The following is a 20,433-nucleotide window of genomic DNA, read 5'->3' as shown; positions in this document are numbered from 1 at the left end:
CATCTGACTTTTATCACTGTCTCGAGGAAGAAAGTGAAGGAAACGCATTAACAAAAGAGGTTCATTTCTCACAGTGATTTCGAGAGGAACAGTCACTGCTGCGGCACCAATGAAATATTCATCTTAACAAAACTTTAGTTGGAGGATTATGACTAAATTTGACGTTTAGAAGATTAACTAGTCCAATAGTGCAAACTGTTTAACTGAGACCTCAGTTCAAAGTTTCGAGTCTAAACAAAGGTTTTAAGCATGATAGCATTGCAGGGGTAAGCAGACAGCCCCCGTAGCACACTTAAACAATGCTTTAGAGGGGAAAATGAGCTACGTGAGCCAGGAATTACATAACAGCGCACTAAATGGGAGAGAATGAGCTCTTCTAAATCATAACACACGTTTAGACAATCGCTGGGACAATCGCTGGGAGATTCATTCATAAACCAACACAACTACTGAAACTCCTCACAAGTCAGAGAAAACTCTATGAACACTTTTACACAAATGAACAAATTCATTATAAAACATTGTATGTAGTCTCTCAATAAATATGTAATCATAAAAACTGCACATTGTCTCTTCACAAAGGACACAAGCTGAACACCATGATAACACAGGCTTTGAAAAGACGGGTAACAAATGCGATTCTCTAATCCAAGGGCATCACAGGCTCTTTTGGCTATCTTGAAGAGTAAAACCTGATGCAGTAATGGCTTGCATATTGCGGAGGTCTCTTTTGACTGAGGACAAACCACACAAAAGCTTGGCAGAGTGTACGTGAACGAGCCACCAGCTGTTTCTCGCCATAATTCCACTATCAGGCATCGAGAAAAGACATCTGTGGTGGGGATGAAACCATAATGGCTTACATAAAAAAAAACAGAGGGGATGTTCATCACACGCAGGTCTCTATGCTGCGGTGGAAAGAGTCATGTCAGTTTGTGAAGACACAAGACCAGTGTCACCGTGGCTCGAAGCGCTTTAATACACAACGACACAGATCATTGAACTCTAAATCCTCACATTTGGCCATTTACCTCAGTCTTCAACACTAAATCCAGACATCTGCTGCTCCTCAAAAACAGAAAACTATATATCTAATAGTTCTGGTTCTGCAATCTGATCCACAGTTTGAAAATTAAACTGACTACCAACCTATAATAAAAAAAAATTATATAATAATAATAAAAAACAATGCTTATTCTGATTATTAATAACACAGATCTGCAAAAAAAAAAAAAAAAACTTTTGCTGATTTGCAAAAAATAACTAATATTACCCAATTTGATGATGTAGAACTCAAAAGATGTCAATCAAAGTGAACATAAGGTAAGGAAAAAATATCCATTAGGTAAGAACGAAAAACATTTCTAAACATAAACCAATGAATGACTGAATGTTCAGGGATAAAACAAGACTTCTTTACTTTACAAACTGTCGTCACAAGCTAAAATGCAATGAAATGCACACATTTTGAAAGAAAGTGTGCTAGAGCCAAACAGACACTATTCATGGAATCAAAACTGGATTGGAAACAAGTATTGGATTTCAATCATCCATTAGGTTTTATTTAAAACCGTATATAATAACGTCTTATTGAACACCAATGTCTTTTATCGCATTGCTGCTGTCGCCATTTATGCAGTATGTCACTAAAAGTTATTTATTAGTGATTTTACCATGAATACATAGATTTTAGGTGTATTTGTGGTGAAAACTGTATGACCCTCACAAAATGTATGACTCTCGTTTGAGATTGCGTATATACACAACCAGAAATGGATCTGTGGTGATTAAATATACATTTGTAAATTCTTAATAATCAAGTAGCAGTCTTATTATATTTGTTCACATTCATAATGAGTTGTGGAAGTGTAATGTGGTAATGTGCATCAATTAACATCAGCTGTGATCTGAGACGAGTCAGATTGCGTGCACAGCGGCTCAGTAGTGCAGCATCTGTATTTGCAGACTATATCAACACTGAAATCTTAATTGCTGCAGCACTACTTGAAGGTGATGAAGTAACAACATTAGAGAGAGGTATCCTCCAGAGATGCTGCAGATGAAAAGACCGAGATATAACGCTGACAGTGGCCTCGCAGGACTGTGGCAAACCCCAAAATCTGCAAAAATAAAAGAGCCTTTACCAGTTCGAGATGCTGGAGAAACCATATCTCTGCATGATTTTTTAAACTGAGGATATGTAAAATGAAGTGACTTCAATTGATGAGGCTAATCCAGTTTAATGTAAGTAAAAAGGTGGATGAAGACTGCTGGGGAAATAAATGAAAACAGAAACTTAAAGTGAAAAATCAAAGGAACATTGGATTGGGACGTTAAATGAACGCTGCTTTCATGGTGCTTCTTAAATACTGCATATTTACTTATTTCTATAGCAGCTTTAATGGCTATTGACTCATATTTTATCTCATGGCCAGTGTGCTTTTTTATGATATTCCTTCTTATGACTGCTGATAAGATGAAAAGAAGCAATTATAGGGGAATAAATCGTATGAATGAGTCTACAGAAAGGTCATGGGGAAGAAACTGCCAAGCTTAGAGCTAAAATATTAGAATTTGCTTCAAATGAAGCAGCTGAAAGTCATCTTTATCAACTGGCTCTATTCTTTTTTCCCTCCCAGATTAAGTGAAAAAAATAGTCCTCTATATCTACTAGTAATGAGCCTTTCTCTGTGAAGATTCATGAGCCAGACAGAAAACAAATTAAGGAAGAGCAAAAAGCGATAAAAATACCTGCCACTGTCCTTTCATCTCTCTGAACCTTTAGAAAAGAGCATTTCTCTACAAAAGTAGTCCCGAGTGAGGCACATTTTGTTTGTATTTCATAAGAGTTTGAATATTGCACACAAGTCATACAGACTACATTTATTAGGATTCCTGCTTTTATGGACAGTAACAGTAAAGTAAAGTAACAGTAAAAAAACATTTATAATGCATCCCTGGTTGAAAAAAATAATAATTTAGAAACAAAAATTCTAATTAATGATGTTACTTTCTAATAAAATAATCCTGGGAAAAAATGCATAATAGGTTCCACAAAAATATATGAAGCAGCCAACTGTTTTCAACATTGATAAGACTACAAAATGTTTTTTGAGAACCAAATCAGCATATTAGAATGATTTTTGAAGGATCATGTGACACTGAAGACTGGAGGAATGATGGTGAAAATTCAGGTGTCATAGGAATACATTTTATTTATTATTGTATTTTTTCAAACAAATGTCGTTTTTTTTTTCGTTCTCCTGAGGAGCCCGTTGTGGCCGCACAAGTTGCACCCACTTAAAAACGGACTTTGTTACTTTACACGAGAACACTTTGAAAAATGTAAATAACTGATCTGTTGAATGCACAGTCCCGTAACGGTGTCATTCGATTTAGTATAAAAGTGTGACCATCAGTAAAAAACGATTATCGGATAGGCTTTATTCGACTGTAATGACTACAAAATGTCCTTAGAAGACTCTCCTATTGTGTTCCAACACACAGGATTGGAACAATGTAAAGGTGAAGGTAATTAATGACAGGATTTTCATCTCTAGAAACCGTCCTCAATGCAGTAAGTTGGGAATCAGTGTTCTTGTGAAGGGAAAAAACAAAAGGACTCAGCGTGCCAAGCGATTACGGAGGAAAAGAGCCAGAGATCAGTTTGCGGCGGCTGTGTGGTCTGAAGGGAGAAATCGATTAGTGGAGCTAATAAAATCCTGCTCTTAAAGCTGGCCAACTCAGCACAGCTCTGCTGACATACAGCTCCTTTACGCCTCGTGCTTATTGATCTGCCAAGGAAGTTAAACTTCATGTGCATTGTCAGCCACACACACACACACACATGATGGTTGTAAAACACTTTCACACATCACAACAGTGTTTCTTGGAAACAAGCACACATACATCAAACTCTATGCTTCTCATATAAATATAAAACAGTGCATGAAAAGCCATTATATGAAATTAGATGGTGGTAATGAATCGAGCATTTCCCAGCACTGACAGTGATCCCACTGAATTAATGCAATAGTGTCCTTGGCATCTCGGACGGATGGTCAGCCTGCTCTCTGGTGTGTCATTGTGGTGTTTTATCTCACACAGACACCTTGACTGTCCCGATACCACATCAGGGCTAGAAACAGAAAGCAGCCAATCCTGGCAGTGAACCATAAACTGACCATTGCAATAAAAGAGCCTGTAAACAGGGGAAAGAGAGCACGGATCAAATGCAATTTCAAGCTTTCAAAGTCCACTCCAAAAACCCAAGAAGAGCTGTGTGAAGTTCAAAAGTCAGATAAGGAAAACTCATTTATTTCTGTGATACTCATTTGAAAGTGAAACCACCCTTCAGAAAATGATCCAGATTTTGTTCCAGTCATCAGAATGTCAACATAAGCAGCCTACAATCTGATTGACTACAACAAGTGTAACCTACAATATTAACTGAGAAGCAGGACCTTCAACAGAACCAGATATAACCTTTTGGGCTTAAACTGAAATGGGAACAAGTCCATTTCTGGTTGTATATGAGGTCTGATTCAACAGTCTCAATTTAAATAGACACTTGAAACACTAAAAATGCGATGTTCATGAGAATCTATAAAAAAGGGAGACTCAGTGCAACATTCAAAGTCTTGCATGTGAACAAACTAAGAATTAAAAAGCGCACAATAGTAAACCAGGGGCTTATTAATTTGAGGAATATACACAATTTATCAAACAGGCCTTCCTTCAATGTTGTTTCAATGTTGAATTTCTTCAATTTGTGTTGCTCATACACAAATGAATTTGTTTTCACATTTTTTCACCACTGTCCACTGTTAATATTATCTGGGAATATTATTAGGATAGTCGGGCTGTGCTACCCATAAAGAAATATGTGCCACCTTAGATTCAAATAAAAGTGACAAAACATATAAAACCACAAATATTGTATGGTAGTTTATTGTGTTTTAAAGTAAATGTTTTACTACAAAATCTATACTATAAAATGTTTTACTATAAAAATCTTATAAATAAATAATTATGGATAGAACTGTGTGCCCACCTTCAATTAATTAAATAAATAAATAGTATGCTTATCATGAAAATAATAATAATAACAATCATAATATCCAAGCACAGGATAGTTGTATGTGTTTAATGCCATGCCAACAACCAATTAGCATTATACTGTGGCTACGACATGATTAGTCACAGTCACAGCTCAGGTCATTGTCTCAAAGACACCACCAAGATGGCAATGCTTACTGAAATCTTCCTCTTCTCTCGTTGTTGATTACCTCTTCATCTGCATGCAGCAAGTCATACTATAATCTGCCCCACATCCACATTTGCTCCATATTGAGTGACGCAAGCTGAATTCTCTCCCTCTCTCATTTCACCTGATCCCAGCATCCTCCTCTCCTATGCATGTCACACTCCATTGGCTTTCACACACACACACACACACACACACACACACACAGGAGAGTGTGTCTGTTATGCCCCCCGGATGCAGACACAGTCATGGAAAGCTCCTGCCTCCTCCCCTCATGCAGTCCCAGCGCTGCCCTGCCTCTGACCTTAATGCTGGAGATGACTTACGGATGAAAGCATCTACAACTCGTGTCACGACGCTGGGTTAAAAACAGGGCTTCGAATTAAATGAGAATTTGCCTTAGAAATTATTGGAGATGAAGTTAGAAATAACATGCTACATGGCCAAATACCTACATTTAGGTTCAATTTAGCTCGCAGATGTTTCTCCTAAAAGTCCAGCAGAAATAAAGACAATTGCTGATGTACAGGCTAAATGAACAGATACAAAAGCTCAGACAATGCAGTCCTAGAAAATATTGAGATCTCTCACATTCGATTCAAGACTTTGATGTCTTTGGTGCCAAATGTGAGCACAGTCATTTCTGAGATCTTTTCTGAAACTCTAAGTGAGATTGCTGGGCTCTTTTTCTAAAAAACATCTGAGACGCAAAGACTCCATTTGCTCTCCATTTAATCTTGCAGCTGTCTGGGAGAAACGATTGAGATATTAGAGAGATCTCATTTGCCGTTTGTCTTTGCTGTGCTTACTGCTGCTTGAAATCATTACGATTCTTTCCAAAGCGCTTTTTGTCTAAAAAGAACAGTGCAAATGTGACTACAATGTCATTTTTCAATTACGGACAAGGGAATTCATTTATTCTGCAAGTGTCAGGACATTAATATGCAAACAAACAGCACATTTGTAATTCAAACAAGACTGCTCACCTCTGTTGAGAAAGCTTGTCCACATTTTTCAAAAACAATAATGTATTCGAATGACAAGTAAAACAATTTTTTAAAATAATAATAATTCAAACTGTAAGCATGTATTCCACAGATTGTGCGGTGCTGTGAGAAGAGCCTTGTGTCTTATCATCTGTGAGACAATAGTCTTTAAGATCAATGCATCACCTCAGACACCGCTTCATTCCCCCTCTCAGTGGAATCCCTGAATCTCTGGCACACAAACACACACACACACATAGGATCATACACACATCTGCATGAGGAGGAGGGAGAGAGAGAGAAAAACTGTGTCATCCGGCTGATTACCACGGGTCACTGATGCTCATTCATTATAATGCACAGAGCACACATTATGCACAAGATAAACACATAATTTCCCCTGTCTTCTTCCTATAGATTGGTAGAGGAGCAGCACAGATGATGCTAAATGACTACTTATTTGTCAATGCAATGATTAAACTTGTCAATGACAAATAAGTGCATCAGAGATGATGAAAGTGTAGATATCGGCTATATGTGTCATTTTTATGGGACACGTCCTGGCCAGGATTTTTATATTTGCCTTTGTTTTCCTGTTTTCATACTTCTTGAAGGTAATGATCAAAAAGTAGCTTGCCCAAAACCTGGGTATTTTAGGCAATATAGAAATCCTGGCCAGGATTGTGTTCCATAAAAATGGTACAATAAGTATGGTCACCCTACGAAAGTGAGAAATATATTTAAAATCTAGTTTAAAATGTAAAAGGCAACTTCTCAGTGTAAGCTCTGAATTCATTTTATTTGCAAATGCTTTTATTTGCATATGCTGTGTGTGTACACACACACACACACACACACACACACACACACACACACACACACACACACACACACACACACACATATATATATATATATATATACATACACATACACACACACACACACACACACACATATATATATATATATATATATATATATATATATATATATATATATATATATATATATATATATATATATATTCAGTAACACTGCATTTCATTTGTTTTTTGAAATATAAACACTAAAATTAAGTAAATAAATAAATACTAAATTTATATTATTATATATATACATATAAAATGTAATAGCTCCAAGTCAGAAAAAAAAACGCCAAATAGATTAACAAATTAATAAGGAGGAAAAAAAACAACATCCCTGAAACAATGTCACATCACTGAGAGTATCTAAAAAGAAATACTATATAATATAATATAATATAATATCTAATATATATATATATATATATATATATATATATATATCTAAATATATATATATATATATATATATATATATATATATATATATATATATATATATATATATATATATAAACACACCAAATAGATAAATAAGGGGAAAAAAACAGCATCCCCGAAACAATGTCACATCATTGAGAGTATCTAATGAACAATGACAGGGCTCCAATGATGACTGTACTAAACCGAATGACACATTCATGACACCCCCTCACTCAGAACGGGCTCGTCACAAATCAGAATGACTGGAAATCTGAAAGGACCTGGGACGCTGAGAGAAAGAGAATCAGATGGATGGGTCCTGCCATCAGAGGTGACAAAATGAATGGAGAAGTGGCTTGCACAAGCTGACACTCGTGAGTAAATGGCCATGCTGGCTTAGGTAAATGTGTGAGTATATATCACCGGATGAGCCCCGTTACCCCATGGCTCAGAAAGCTTCAAGCAGCTGCCAAATGACATACTAACACTGCTGGTAACTGAATATTTCAGCTCTTGTTGGACTACACGAGCCACAAGTAATGTCACACTGAGCTATCACAGTTACATCTAGTCATCATTTCCAAAGGCAAGCATCACCTGTTTGAGTGTGTGTGTGTGTGTGTGTGTGTGTGTTAATTACAGAACAGTGACAATGTTCCACTGATGACCACTGACTGAATGAGATGGATGTAAAAATAATCTTTATTTAAGCCACACATCTACACAGAATCTCAACATGTGATGCAAAACATTAAGTGAACATGAAATACAAGCTCCGTTCCAAAACCTTTTGCCCTGCACTGATGCACATTGCTGTTTTAAGATGGCATGATACTATAAATGAAATAAAATTGACTCTGTTAACAAATGATTCCCCTTTGACATTTCAGATTTCATCACCTGTGATATAATTAACTAACTAAATACATTGTCTTTATTTTGCAGCAAGGAAGAGATTGGTAGCAGCTACATTTTTTGGTCAGTGTTGGATTACTGTTATATCATACATATGCGGGCACCGAAGCATTGCTTACAAGCTTGGGATTCAGGTTATCATGGAGCATTAAGGTTTATAACAAATGTAAAAGCCTTACTCATCATTGTTGGATTGTAAATAGAAAATCATTTTAGGTTTAATTCCTTCGTATTTACAGTAGAATATCTTTCAAAAAGGTGTAAAGAATTATGGGCTTCACTAACAAGACTATTATCTTTAAGCATCCCTAAAGTTTGAACTAATATGGGTCAACGGGCATTTAGTTATGCTGGTCTATTGGATTGGAATCAAGTTCCAGATAAGTTATGCTTAAAAGAGGTGGTACTGTATCACTAAATTATTTTAAATGTATTTTAAAGGATCTATTTGTAGAGTCACCTGATTGTAAATGTTTTGAGTGATTTGTGTGTTTCGGTGTATGTAAATGAATGTATTTTGTTTTATTCGTAACTAAATGTGCTTGCTCAGGACCCTCTTGTAAATGAGAATTTCATTCTCAAGAGTTTTTAATTTCCGGTTAAATAAAGGTAAAAAAAAAAATAAAATAAAAAAACCTTCAGCCTAACAACTGTTAGACAAATATGGCAGTGCATGAGAGGAAATTATTCATGCAATCATCCGTTGAAATGCCGAGGGTAAATCCATTAGGCTTAAATCCATTGTTAATGAAATGTCACACCTCTGGAGAAGAGTCCTGCTGTGTTCCTCATTTACTTTACTTTCCATCTCATCTGTACCCCTGCTCTGGTCAGGCCAGCTCACTAGCTTTCAACTTTCTGTGAGACAGGAATACTGAAATACTCACCAGTCGTGTTGCTAACCCCGCGATAGATGCGATAGACGCTTTACTCAAACAAAGAATAATTAGATACATGTGTGATCTGTTTCTGTTATATAAAATAGAAATGACTTTCCTAAAAATTGGCTAAATGGTCTCATATTAAATAAGAATTAATTTCCCAATAGAATGTTTATTTTTGTTCATTTATATTTCATAGAAACAATTTGCACATTAATTAAATAATTGTATGTAACTGCTCCATTCTCTGGAAACCTTTCAAACTCCTTTCAAACATCAAATTCAGACATCAAATCAATATTGCATGTCCATTTGTGCATGCATCTGGCAAGAAGCTGTATAATAAGCAAGAAAAAGTCCAGTCAACTGGTCGTTATTGCAAAAAATAAACCCCTTTAGGAAGACCTGATCCCCCTGTCTGGGTTTATTTTGTGATAATGACCGGCTGACTTTCTTACTTTAGTGGGAAGATGAAAGTGAAGCGTCTGAAGTAAATGTGCAGCATAACAAAAAACAGGAACCAGGTGTCAGTCTACTGATGTGTCCCCACTGGCCACTGCAGACAGTCTGGTTGATTATAATGGACGTAATCTAGTTCCATCATGTCAGTCTAACCAGATTGAGCTGTTGTTTTGAATGCTTTAAGTGCTGAAAACATTATCCAGTACCATTAACTCTTCCAGATTTCCAGACTTTAGTCAGGATTTTTTTCAGCCCTTGTTTTTTGGTGGAATCCTGCATAACTTGCAAAGTTATATTCAATTCAATTAAATATTTTCTCTCTCTCTCCTTTGCAAAATGGTGCTTTTAGATACTTTGTGGTCACACAAAGCAGCATCTCTCTCCAAAACATGTTTTTAGCATAATGATGAGCTCACGCATTGGAAGAAAGTGTAAAAAGAGAACATAAACAACAGTGAAAAATTCTAATATCTTTTGTTTGCCTCTAAACATATGGGCCCATTATTCAACTTTAAACGGCGAGTAAAGGCTGTTTTTCAGAAACAAGGCATGGCATATTCAAAGAAAAACCCACACCAAACTAATCCCAGGCTACTTGGTTTACAACGCAGAGCATCAGGTCAGAGAGCCAAATGAAGATAAAGTGCCCGCTGCATATAAACAAACAGAAAGCAGGAAATTCACGCCACACACACATGCTCCCAACAACATCACAGCCATGAATAACTTGTCATTCTGTGTGTGTGACCCAAGTGATTTCTCTCCAGGGTAAATTTTGAAAGTTAATCTAAAGGAGCTGGATGGGGGGTACAAGTTCGCGGACATGGACAAATGTAAACCCACATGGAAAACAGGCCGACGGGAAGGACAGGCCATCTGCTGGGAGGCGTGCGCTGGCCGTCCTAGACTCATCAAACGCCTGTTGGGTGGGTTGTCTCTCCCTCTGGCTATTCGACAAACACGTTTGATGGCGTTAGAATAGCAAAACGAGCCATGCAGCTTTGCACTAACATTGAAAATCAGATCTGAACATTTGCATCATTTTTCTAATTTTCAAACAGGAGATGATTTTTTGGCATGGGGGCATTTTTTCGTTCCTCCATTTCTTCCATCACAGCTCATATATGGCCTACTCTACACCTGGCATGCTTCACAATCAGATAGCACATGACCACATCAAACGCCGGGTGATAGTGCGCCTAAGATGAATTGTAATCAGATCGCTGAATTCAAATGTGGTCAGTGATGGATAACACATCTGAAGAAGAAAGAGGAAGGAGGAGAAGAAGGTTAAGATCAAAAAGAAGAAGGTTAAGAAAAAGCAAAAGAATGCTGTAAAGAAGAATACAATTGTTAAGAAGAACAAGGTGAAGAATGTACAGAAAGTGAAGAAATAGAAGTTGAAAGAAAAACAATAAAGGTAAAGAACAAGAAGGTTAAAAAGAAAACCAAGAAGTATTTTTATTTTGAGCTGCTAAATAAATAAATCTGATCACACTGGAGATGCACTGGATTCTAAGGTATAAATGTAATCCAGCTAAAGAAAATCCAGATAAGAGATGGATGTTAATGGCAGGTGTAAAGGTGGCCTGTGTGTTTAAAGTGTACATTTATGCGTGAAGCCCACAGGGCGACATGCTCTCATAGCTCCAGTCTGACAGCCTAATGTACTCTTGATGAGATGAGATGAGGCCACATTCAGGACATCGGGTGAGAATACCGCCTCACACCTCTGCTGCTCTCTGAAACTTTAAGATCATTAAAGTTTCATTCCGGCGATGTTAGTACCTCCCGCACACGTCATGACTCATCAACTGAGACTACATCACCGTGAGGCCACCACATTTCACCAGATGGCAGACGACTCGCCGAATGATTTATGACATTTATTCATCAAACACGCTGCATAATTCAAGCAGTTGCACTAATGAGTTCATTTACAAAAAAAACTCTCCTGAGCAAAAAAACGTTTGTGAACAATTTTACAATTTTAGTCACAAATCTGGTGTTTTTTTGTAAGGGGGCTCACTTTTTAAACTGGTTCGGGTTCCTAAACGGACCCGCATGCATTAAAGAGCTTACACATCAGGAGTTAACAAATAAAAGGAGGCAATGCCTGTGGAGCTGATGTGCACTGAAGGCTGGCATCATGCTGCATGTTGATTAATTATGAGGACGGAAGGTAAAAAAGGGTAACATTTTTATAATGCATTCTAGGGAGTCATACACAACCCCAACAGAACAGTCTGGATGGAAGAATGATCAGAAGCAGGAAAGATGGGACACTATAAACACATTCACACATTACAACTTTGAAAAATGGCCCATCCTTTGACTATATGTGTCAGCTTCTTTCTACAATCCTACGTTGATGTTGAGTTAAAACTGACAGAAATGTCTCACTTGCATTTTTTATTTTTATTTTTTTATTATGTTTACTAACACATCATTAATCTTAGTTAAATATGATTATCTTCACCTGCAATGAAGAAGCCATAATGATGAAAATTTCCTTTTTTAAGATGATAGCACTGCCATCTAGTGGAAACTACTGCTCTGACCACAACAAGAATGTGAGACACATATAGGCCTACAAACACACACACACACACGCACTATCACACACATAGACTACAGAAATGTTCTCAGCATATAGTAAGTAATGACGTGCCATGTTGGCAGAAATACTCTCAATAATCCATCAGTCAGCACACAGATGTGAGGAGCTCTTTTCCTTAACACTGAGCAGAACTGATCTACTGTCAGTCAACAGGACACCGCAGTAAAGCGCAGCACATCTCCCTGCTGTAATTACATATGTCCGGCTCAGACTACAGCAAATAATGAGCAGCCTGCTTAAAGATTCAGAGCCACTGACACCGCCTGCAGCGCGGGGCATTGTCCAACTCAAATGAGCTCAAACACAAACACAAACACTCAATGAATTCAACTGAATGAGAATTCATTTTAAAAACACAGAATCCATACAGAAAAACAGATTTATGTTCATGTCTTTATGAAAAGCATATATATATATATATATGATTTTTTTTCTATGAAGATAGACAGACAGAAAGATATTTCTTTTAAAAAGAATTCAAAATTTGTTTAACTTTAGGGTGAAACATGACCTGGATGCATCTGAGATACTTTAGATATACAGTATATTATATTATAGTAAAAAATATTTCACATAAATCTAAAATTTAAAATATTCACAATAAGTTAAATAAGATTTTGTGTGTGATAGGAATGAAGAAATATTTTGTGCTTTAATATATAGTAGTAATAATAATAATAATAATAATAATATTAATCATAATAAAAAAATAAAATAAAAATATTATATATATGCATTTTTGAGTGTGTATCATGATATAAAGTAATGGTTTTCGAGGTAGAAAAAAATTAAAATAAAATAAAAGTGCAAAAAATTATAATAATAATAATAAAATAAAAAATATTACGTGAATGTGAAAATACTGAATCTAACCTGTTCATTTAAATGGCAGTTCAGGTGTTTACAGATGACTGCTCAAATGCACCAGGCCCTGCAGCTCTTACTGTCGTTTACTGAAGCTCCATGGAGCACCAGAGATTCTCCCACAGAGAGAGAAAGATGAAAACACGTGAGCTTTCCCTCCCAGACATCCCTGCAGGAGCAGCAGCTGTGCGGGGCAGATGAAACATCTCACATTCTCACATCAACACGTGCATGTGGGCTGACGTACAGTACACAACACCAGCCAAACGTTTAAGCTGACAAACACGTGGGAAACTTGATGACACACTTACAAAATATTCACTTACATCATGTTATACATGAAAAAGTGAATTTGCTTGTCACACATCTACTGAGTGCTTAACCCTGTTCTGTTCACACTGAGTTCGGTCATTTACAGGAGTGGAAACTGCTAATTAAATCTGCACAGTATGTACAGAACTGAATCGAACAACTACTTGCAAATGCAATTATGACATAATTTTGGATACTTAGAGCTATGCAAGTAGCTAGAATTATTATTATTTACATGTTTTTTATTTAGTTTTGTTTTGTTTTTTCACAGAAACAGATGTGTTTTGATATTTTAAAAAATTCTTCAGGATTCTATGATGTATAGAAAGTTCATAAGAACAGCATTTATTTAAAATAGAAATCTTTTGTAGCATTACACATATCTTTAATGCCACTTTTGATCCATTTAATGCATCCTTGTTTAATAATAGAATGAAATGAGTAGTTCATAATATAAGAAACAATACAGATGCAATCAATCACAAGAACTTCACATTGTCACTCAGATGTCAATATAAATACCATATAACCAGATTTCCGATTCACATTTCTAGTTTACAGCTGCAACCATCACAAGTCCAAGAATGAACACTTCTGTAGACAAACAGAATGATCATTTAGGGAATTCAGAAGATGTTTTCACTCCCCAAACGGTATATTGAGAAGGTGGCCAAAAATGGGGACATCTTTTGGGTTTAATAGTAGAGTTATGTCATGGTGGGAAATAATCATATCTATTCTTCATAAGGGAAAGCACACAGATTATTTTACCAGCATTCATACAGTCATGAAATTCACTCTGACAGAGTACTGTACACCTAACAGTGCTATACGCTCTTCAAACTGAATAATAAATTCCATTTTGCTCTGGCTGCCCCTTCAAAAGAGGCAAAAGTTTCCTCATGGACTCCAACACCGTCTGTCTAGTGTCTGTAGCCTGTATGCTACTTTTCCACCAATATAATGAAAGTTGGGTCACCACCGCTCTGACACTACACTGGCAGCCACAGTCTCATCTGCCAGTACAGGACCAAGTTCTCACAGTTCCTCTCTGCCCCTCTTGCACCAGGACAACCCAAACAGTTTCCCAGGTAACATGCAAAGCAAGTGTGTGTGTGTTTAAATATAAGGGTAACCCGGCATGCATGTGGAGCCTACTCTTAAGCTGAATGAGCCATTAATACAGTTTCATCTTTAGTCTCGACAGTGCAAATAGCTTTGTACCACCCACCAACCAGACTGTGAACACACTGATAAACTGTCACTTACTGGTCAAGTGCAGGTGCTGCCATTTGCACCAGTAAAACATGCCAGCACAACCACAGGCCTGTTAAAGAGGCACTTTATCCTCGAAGGCCCATGTGAGAAGCACTTCAGCGAAAAAAAAAAAAAAAAATACATTATTTGTCAGAGACACCCAGGAGGTTACAAAGATGATGCACAATCCTGGTTCTGCTATATCATGGCAAAAATGCTACAGAAAAGTTACAAAAATTCCCCAATGAATGCAGGAATTTATCTAAAACATCCAATTACAAAAATTAAGTAAAATTTAGTAGTATTTGTATTATATTTTGTGCATTATTTACAGGTATTTTCTACATGAAATATATTTGAATATGACAATTGTTGTAGGTAACTGTTCGTATATAGAATATAATTTTTATAAAAAATTATTCAATTATTTTATTAATGATTTAATTTCAAGTGTCTGACAAACAGATACACTCTGTGTTTATAAATATTAAATTCTGACAATGGATTTCATGCACATTCTCATCAAACTCTGAGCAAAGCTTGGTGTTGTTGCCAAAGTGGTGTGAGTAGTCTTTGTAGTGTCAAAGGTTCATGATCAGAAACTGGAAGGTTGTGGCTTTGAGCCCCACAAAAAAAGACCCTTGTGGCCTAAGGAAAGCAACTAATATGATTGATTGCATTTGGAGTGGAGGGAAACAAAGGAATGGTTTACTAAGAAATGAAAGGTTGTCACCATCATTTATTGTTGTTCCAAACCTGTATGGACTTTATTTTTCATCGAATAAAAACAGTAACCTGGCCACTGTTTTCACTACAGTGAAAGTAATAAAGAGTGAGGCAGCTAAATTAAAACATCATACCGTATTTTTCGGACTATAAGTTGCACCTGAGTATAAGTCGCATCAGTCCAAAAATACGTCATGACGAGGAAAAAAACTAATATAAGTCGCACTGGACTATAAGTTGCATTTATTTAAAACCAAGAGCCAAGAGAAAACATTACCGTCTCCAGCCGTGAGAGGCTGCTCTGTGTCTTCAGTGTAGACTACAGGAGCACTGAGCAGCATAGAGCGCCCTCTCACGGCTGTAGACGGTAATGTTTTCTCTTGGTTCATTTCTCTTGGTTCATGTCAAATTAATTTTGATAAATAAGTCGCACCTGACTATAAGTCACAGGACCAGCCAAACTATGAAAAAAAGTGTGACTTATAGTCTGGAAAATACAGTAAATGTTCCACTGAAATCACAACTTGTGCGCTATATTGTCAGTCTTCTGAAGTCATACAGTATATATATATATATATTTTTAATGATAAACAGGTAAAAACGTAGACATTAGTTCTGTTGTTACCAACATACAGTAGTACAACGATTCAGTGTTTCCCTAAAGCATACTTCTAAAAAAATTGGCAAACAGAAATGCAAACTTGTGCTGTTGGAACACTGTCTTAAGCATTATTTTTTATTTTTTTATTATTCTATTGTAGTTACGTCAGTGAGTTACACTGTTGTAGGCACTTGATTGAAACTTGATTAACTGATTCATTAAAAAGATTAAGTCGAAGTAAGTTGTTAGTTCACAAAAAAAGAAATTAAATCAAATTTCTCAGGAAAAGGATGTGACGTGCAGTACAGTGACCCATACTCAGAATCTGTGCTCTGCATTTAACCCATTCAAGTGTACACGCACAGCAGTGAGTAATGAAAACACACACACACACACCATGAACACACACCCAGGGCAGTGGGCAGCCAGTTTTGCTGCGGTGCCCAGGGAGCATTTGGGGGCTCGGTGCCTTGCTCAAGGCTCTCATCTCAGTCATGGTATTGAGGCTGGAAGAGAGCGCTGTACATTTACTCCCCCCACCTACAATCCCTGCTGGACAAGAGACTAAAACCAGCAACCTTTGGGTTACAAGTCCGACTCTCTAACCATTAGGCCATGACAGTTGTTAGTGAATAACATTACTTACAAAGATGAATCATATGACTTTAGAAGACCTATGAATGCATAGAAACTGACTACTTTCTTGGCAATTTGCATGATGTATTTTTCTCATTGAGCTTGACAGCCCAAAAACTGGCCAGGGTATTCTTTAAAAAAAGTAAAACGGATCTGGAAATGGCATGAGGGCAAGGAAATGATGACAGAACATTCATTTCTGTGTGAACTATGACTTTAATAAGAACTACTCCTTAAAAATGCCACATGAAATGAAAAGTCGGGTCCTCTGATTCAAACACAAACTCAGGGCACATTACCATCAGAGTGGTTTACGCCTGCACAATAAAGCATGTCATTCCAAAGCATTGCATGATTCTCTCTCCTCTGGGTTCTGAGGTCTTACCTTGACTGCTGCTGCTGAGAGAGTGCAGAGGAGCCGGAGCCGTGGGCAGCTCTCCATTATTCAACTGTTTGACCCTCTTGAGGTGAGACTTTCCATTGTAGTGGACCTGGGCCTGCGCAGCGGAGTGCAGCTGGATGTTGCAGACATCGCAGAGTGAGTAGAGCAGCTTCTTCTTCTCCTGCTGGAGCTGCATGTCTGTGTTGGCATCACTGGGCTCCTGCACCTCTACGCAGGCTGGGAAGGCGAAGCACAGCTGTCCATTTTCTATCAGCTGGGTGGGGCTCAAGGGGGTCTTCATACCTGCGGGACAACAAAGAGACAAGGGGTCGAAAAGCAAAAAGTGTTTGATTCAAACCAGGATTGGTGGTCACTCACCTTCTGAATTCAGCATCACCCCACACAGAGCTTTCTAAAAACCAGGTGAGGAGAGTTTACATCCCTAAACCAACCACGTAGAGAACTGAAAATGTGTGTGAGTGCGGATGTCTGGAGAGCTTGTGTGGGCTGCACGGGTGGCTGAATGTTCTCATCTCCCTGAGCTCTGACTCCTCCCCTCGACGCGCTCAAGCCAAGCTTCCCAAATTGTGGAACGGGCACAGAGCTACGGACTGACCTCCTGTGCCAATCTGTTGCCTTTGGTAAGAGATCCGACTCGCATACCTCATGCCCGTGGTTCTTACACAACCAATGTGAAAACAGTCATGAAAACAAGCAGCAACGATGAGCTTATTCCTGTCAGTGGCAGCAGATGCTAAAACCACTATTGTGTGTCTGGGGGTCTGCAAGACTGAATAAATTGCATAAAACCTCCCTCCTGAGCCACGACCTCTCAAGCCCTACAAGTGAATGGCCGCGTAATGGATAGCTGCGCTGGGCAACGGTGATCTCTTTAATCTGAAAATTGCAAAAACTGCACTAATGCCACGGCTGGAGGCTTCCCGGGCTGCATGACAGAGGATAAAAGAGCATAAAGATACCATTTGAGTGAGCTGCACCTTTGAGAGCAAATATGCGAATACAATTGAAATGTCCATCACTGTGCTCATGTATGCGTGCGTACATGAGTGTGTGAAGAGATAAATTGCTGCTAAGCTCAGCCAGGTGAATCTTTTGAAAACATGTCTACATGGCATCCCCCAAAATTAAAAAGATAAAAATGCATTTTGCATCATTTTCATGACATTATCTAAATATTTAAAGGTATAATTTAGACATAAAAAAATAAAAGTATTATATATATATATATATATATATATATATTAGTGCTGTCAAAATTAGCGCGTTAACGCATTCGATTAATTTGAAATATTTAACGCGTTAAAAAAAAATAACGCAATTAACGCGGTTGCAGTTTTTTTTATTTCCAGTTGTGGCCTATGTGTGTTCAACGTGCAAAGAAATATGGATAAGACCAAGGAAGGACTTTTAGACGGAAAGTTTCAGTATAAAACTCATGAAATCATGAACTCAAATGTCATTGCTTAAATAAAAAAAAAAACAATGACTGTAACAGTGCGTAAATCAGACCTTTCTGTAACGCTAACGTTAATAAGCTTAAACGAAAATAACGAAATAATTGTGTAGCGGAGTATTTTTTGTACACAGTGACGCGAACTGTCAATCACTCCTGTACGCGTGCATCACTGTCCTCCTCAGCTGCAGCAACTTGCGCTCTCTCTCTCTTCATCAAGCTTTAAAACAAAAAGGGGACAAAAAGATCATATTGTCTTTGTGCATAGGCTATAGATTAATTAGATGAATGAATATCTAAATTTGTGCCTTGCCGTCTACGGTATTTTTTTAGAACTTAGAAAAAAGATGCTGCAGCCAATGAACAGCCAGCGGGGGCTGCAGGACGACTCAACCTCCGCAGACAGTTTTTAATGTTTATCAGACAATAAATACTAAAGATTTTGCTTTAGTATAACTCACAACGAGTTTCACACACCTTCTCCGGCCACGTTGAGTTGTCGACACTAACAGTGGTAAAAGCGACACATGCGCTATTCAATTGTATAACTTAAGGGTGAATTTGTAATGTAGTTTCTGCTCTGGGTGGGATGAATTAGGAAGCTTGCATTGTGAAGGGCGCTCTGAAAATCGGCAGTGCAGGTAAAAGATTAAAACCTCTATTAAAACAGATGTCCAAATGAGCGTACCGGTACGCTACAAGCACGTTCTGGGCGCACGGAGAGGTGGCGGTACGCTCAAGAGCTATATTTTGAAGTGGCGGTACTGAGTACTGGTGCGTACTGGCCCACTTAAAGCACTGGCAATGACTATACTTTGGAATTTTTTTGCAGTCCACTTAGAATTCAACATGGAAATCATTTTTGTTTTTTATTGGCATTGATTGTTTTGAAATTCAAATGGTACTTACATGCCTGTGTTTTTATTTCTGTAATAAATATGGCTTTCAAGCCAACAGTTAATTTGGAGGATATTGATGGTTTATTGCAGGTATGTTGTTTACATGAGAAAATCTGTGTTACAAGTTAAACAAAAATTCCAATAAACAATCATATTTTGAATTTAAATAGTTTCTTTGTCTTGAGTTTACATTAATTATTTACATTTTACATTATCATATCCAAAAAGTTTCAGTCTTTTAATTGCGATTAATCGCGATTAATTTTAAAAAATTGTGCGATTAATTAGTTAATTTTTTTTAATCGATTGACAGCACTAATATATATATATATATATATATATATATATATATATATATATATATATATATATATATATATATATATAATTGTAATACAAAATTTTATACTGTATATAGTGCATACATATTTTATATATTAAGTAATACTAAATGTATATTAAATATTATCTATGCAATTTAAATAGTATCTAATTTTTTTTGTAGTTTCTTGAATATACTCTATATAAAACTTTGGTATTATAAATGTGCTGTTTAGCTTTTTTTAATATTACAGTATTACAGAGCAAATATACTTAATTAACATGACTATTTCACAATACAGATTTTTTTTTTTAAGCAAAATATAGCACGTCTTGTTTCTTCCTTTTGATTTTATGATGCAATGACCCAGATGGATGAAAGTATAAAGACTGCACACATGGAGTCCATGTTTGGGTCTCAGTCCAGTAATCCTCCTGACACGGTCTCAGTAATCTCTGTGGGCATCTGCACACTCTAATCCCAGCAGATAAACCTCCACTACCATCCTCTGCCTCTTGGGCCATTCAGATCTCCTCCATTC

At 37.1% G+C, this 20,433-nt stretch overlaps 1 protein-coding gene across 2 annotated transcripts in view; it reads right to left on the bottom strand.

Moving 5' to 3' along the window:
• LOC113053003 (zinc finger protein 385B-like) overlaps positions 1–20,433 on the bottom strand; it is a 116,021-nt gene that overhangs the window by 71,164 nt on the left and 24,424 nt on the right. Inside the window, exons 1-2 of one of the 2 annotated variants that reach the window (XM_026217582.1) lie at positions 17,576–17,591; positions 17,201–17,500 (exon numbers count right to left, since the gene is read on the bottom strand). In XM_026217582.1, the coding sequence (XP_026073367.1) occupies positions 17,201–17,500; positions 17,576–17,591 (316 nt within the window). Of the gene's footprint in view, positions 1–17,200; positions 17,501–17,575; positions 17,592–20,433 lie in introns of those variants that run through there. The other variant, XM_026217583.1, reaches the window with a different exon arrangement.

The sequence above is a fragment of the Carassius auratus genome, chromosome 34, assembly GCF_003368295.1.
Source record: "Carassius auratus strain Wakin chromosome 34, ASM336829v1, whole genome shotgun sequence".
NCBI lineage: Eukaryota > Metazoa > Chordata > Actinopteri > Cypriniformes > Cyprinidae > Carassius > Carassius auratus.
The sequence above is the reverse complement of the archived record's forward strand: the minus strand, read 5'-3'. Positions and strand labels throughout refer to the sequence as shown.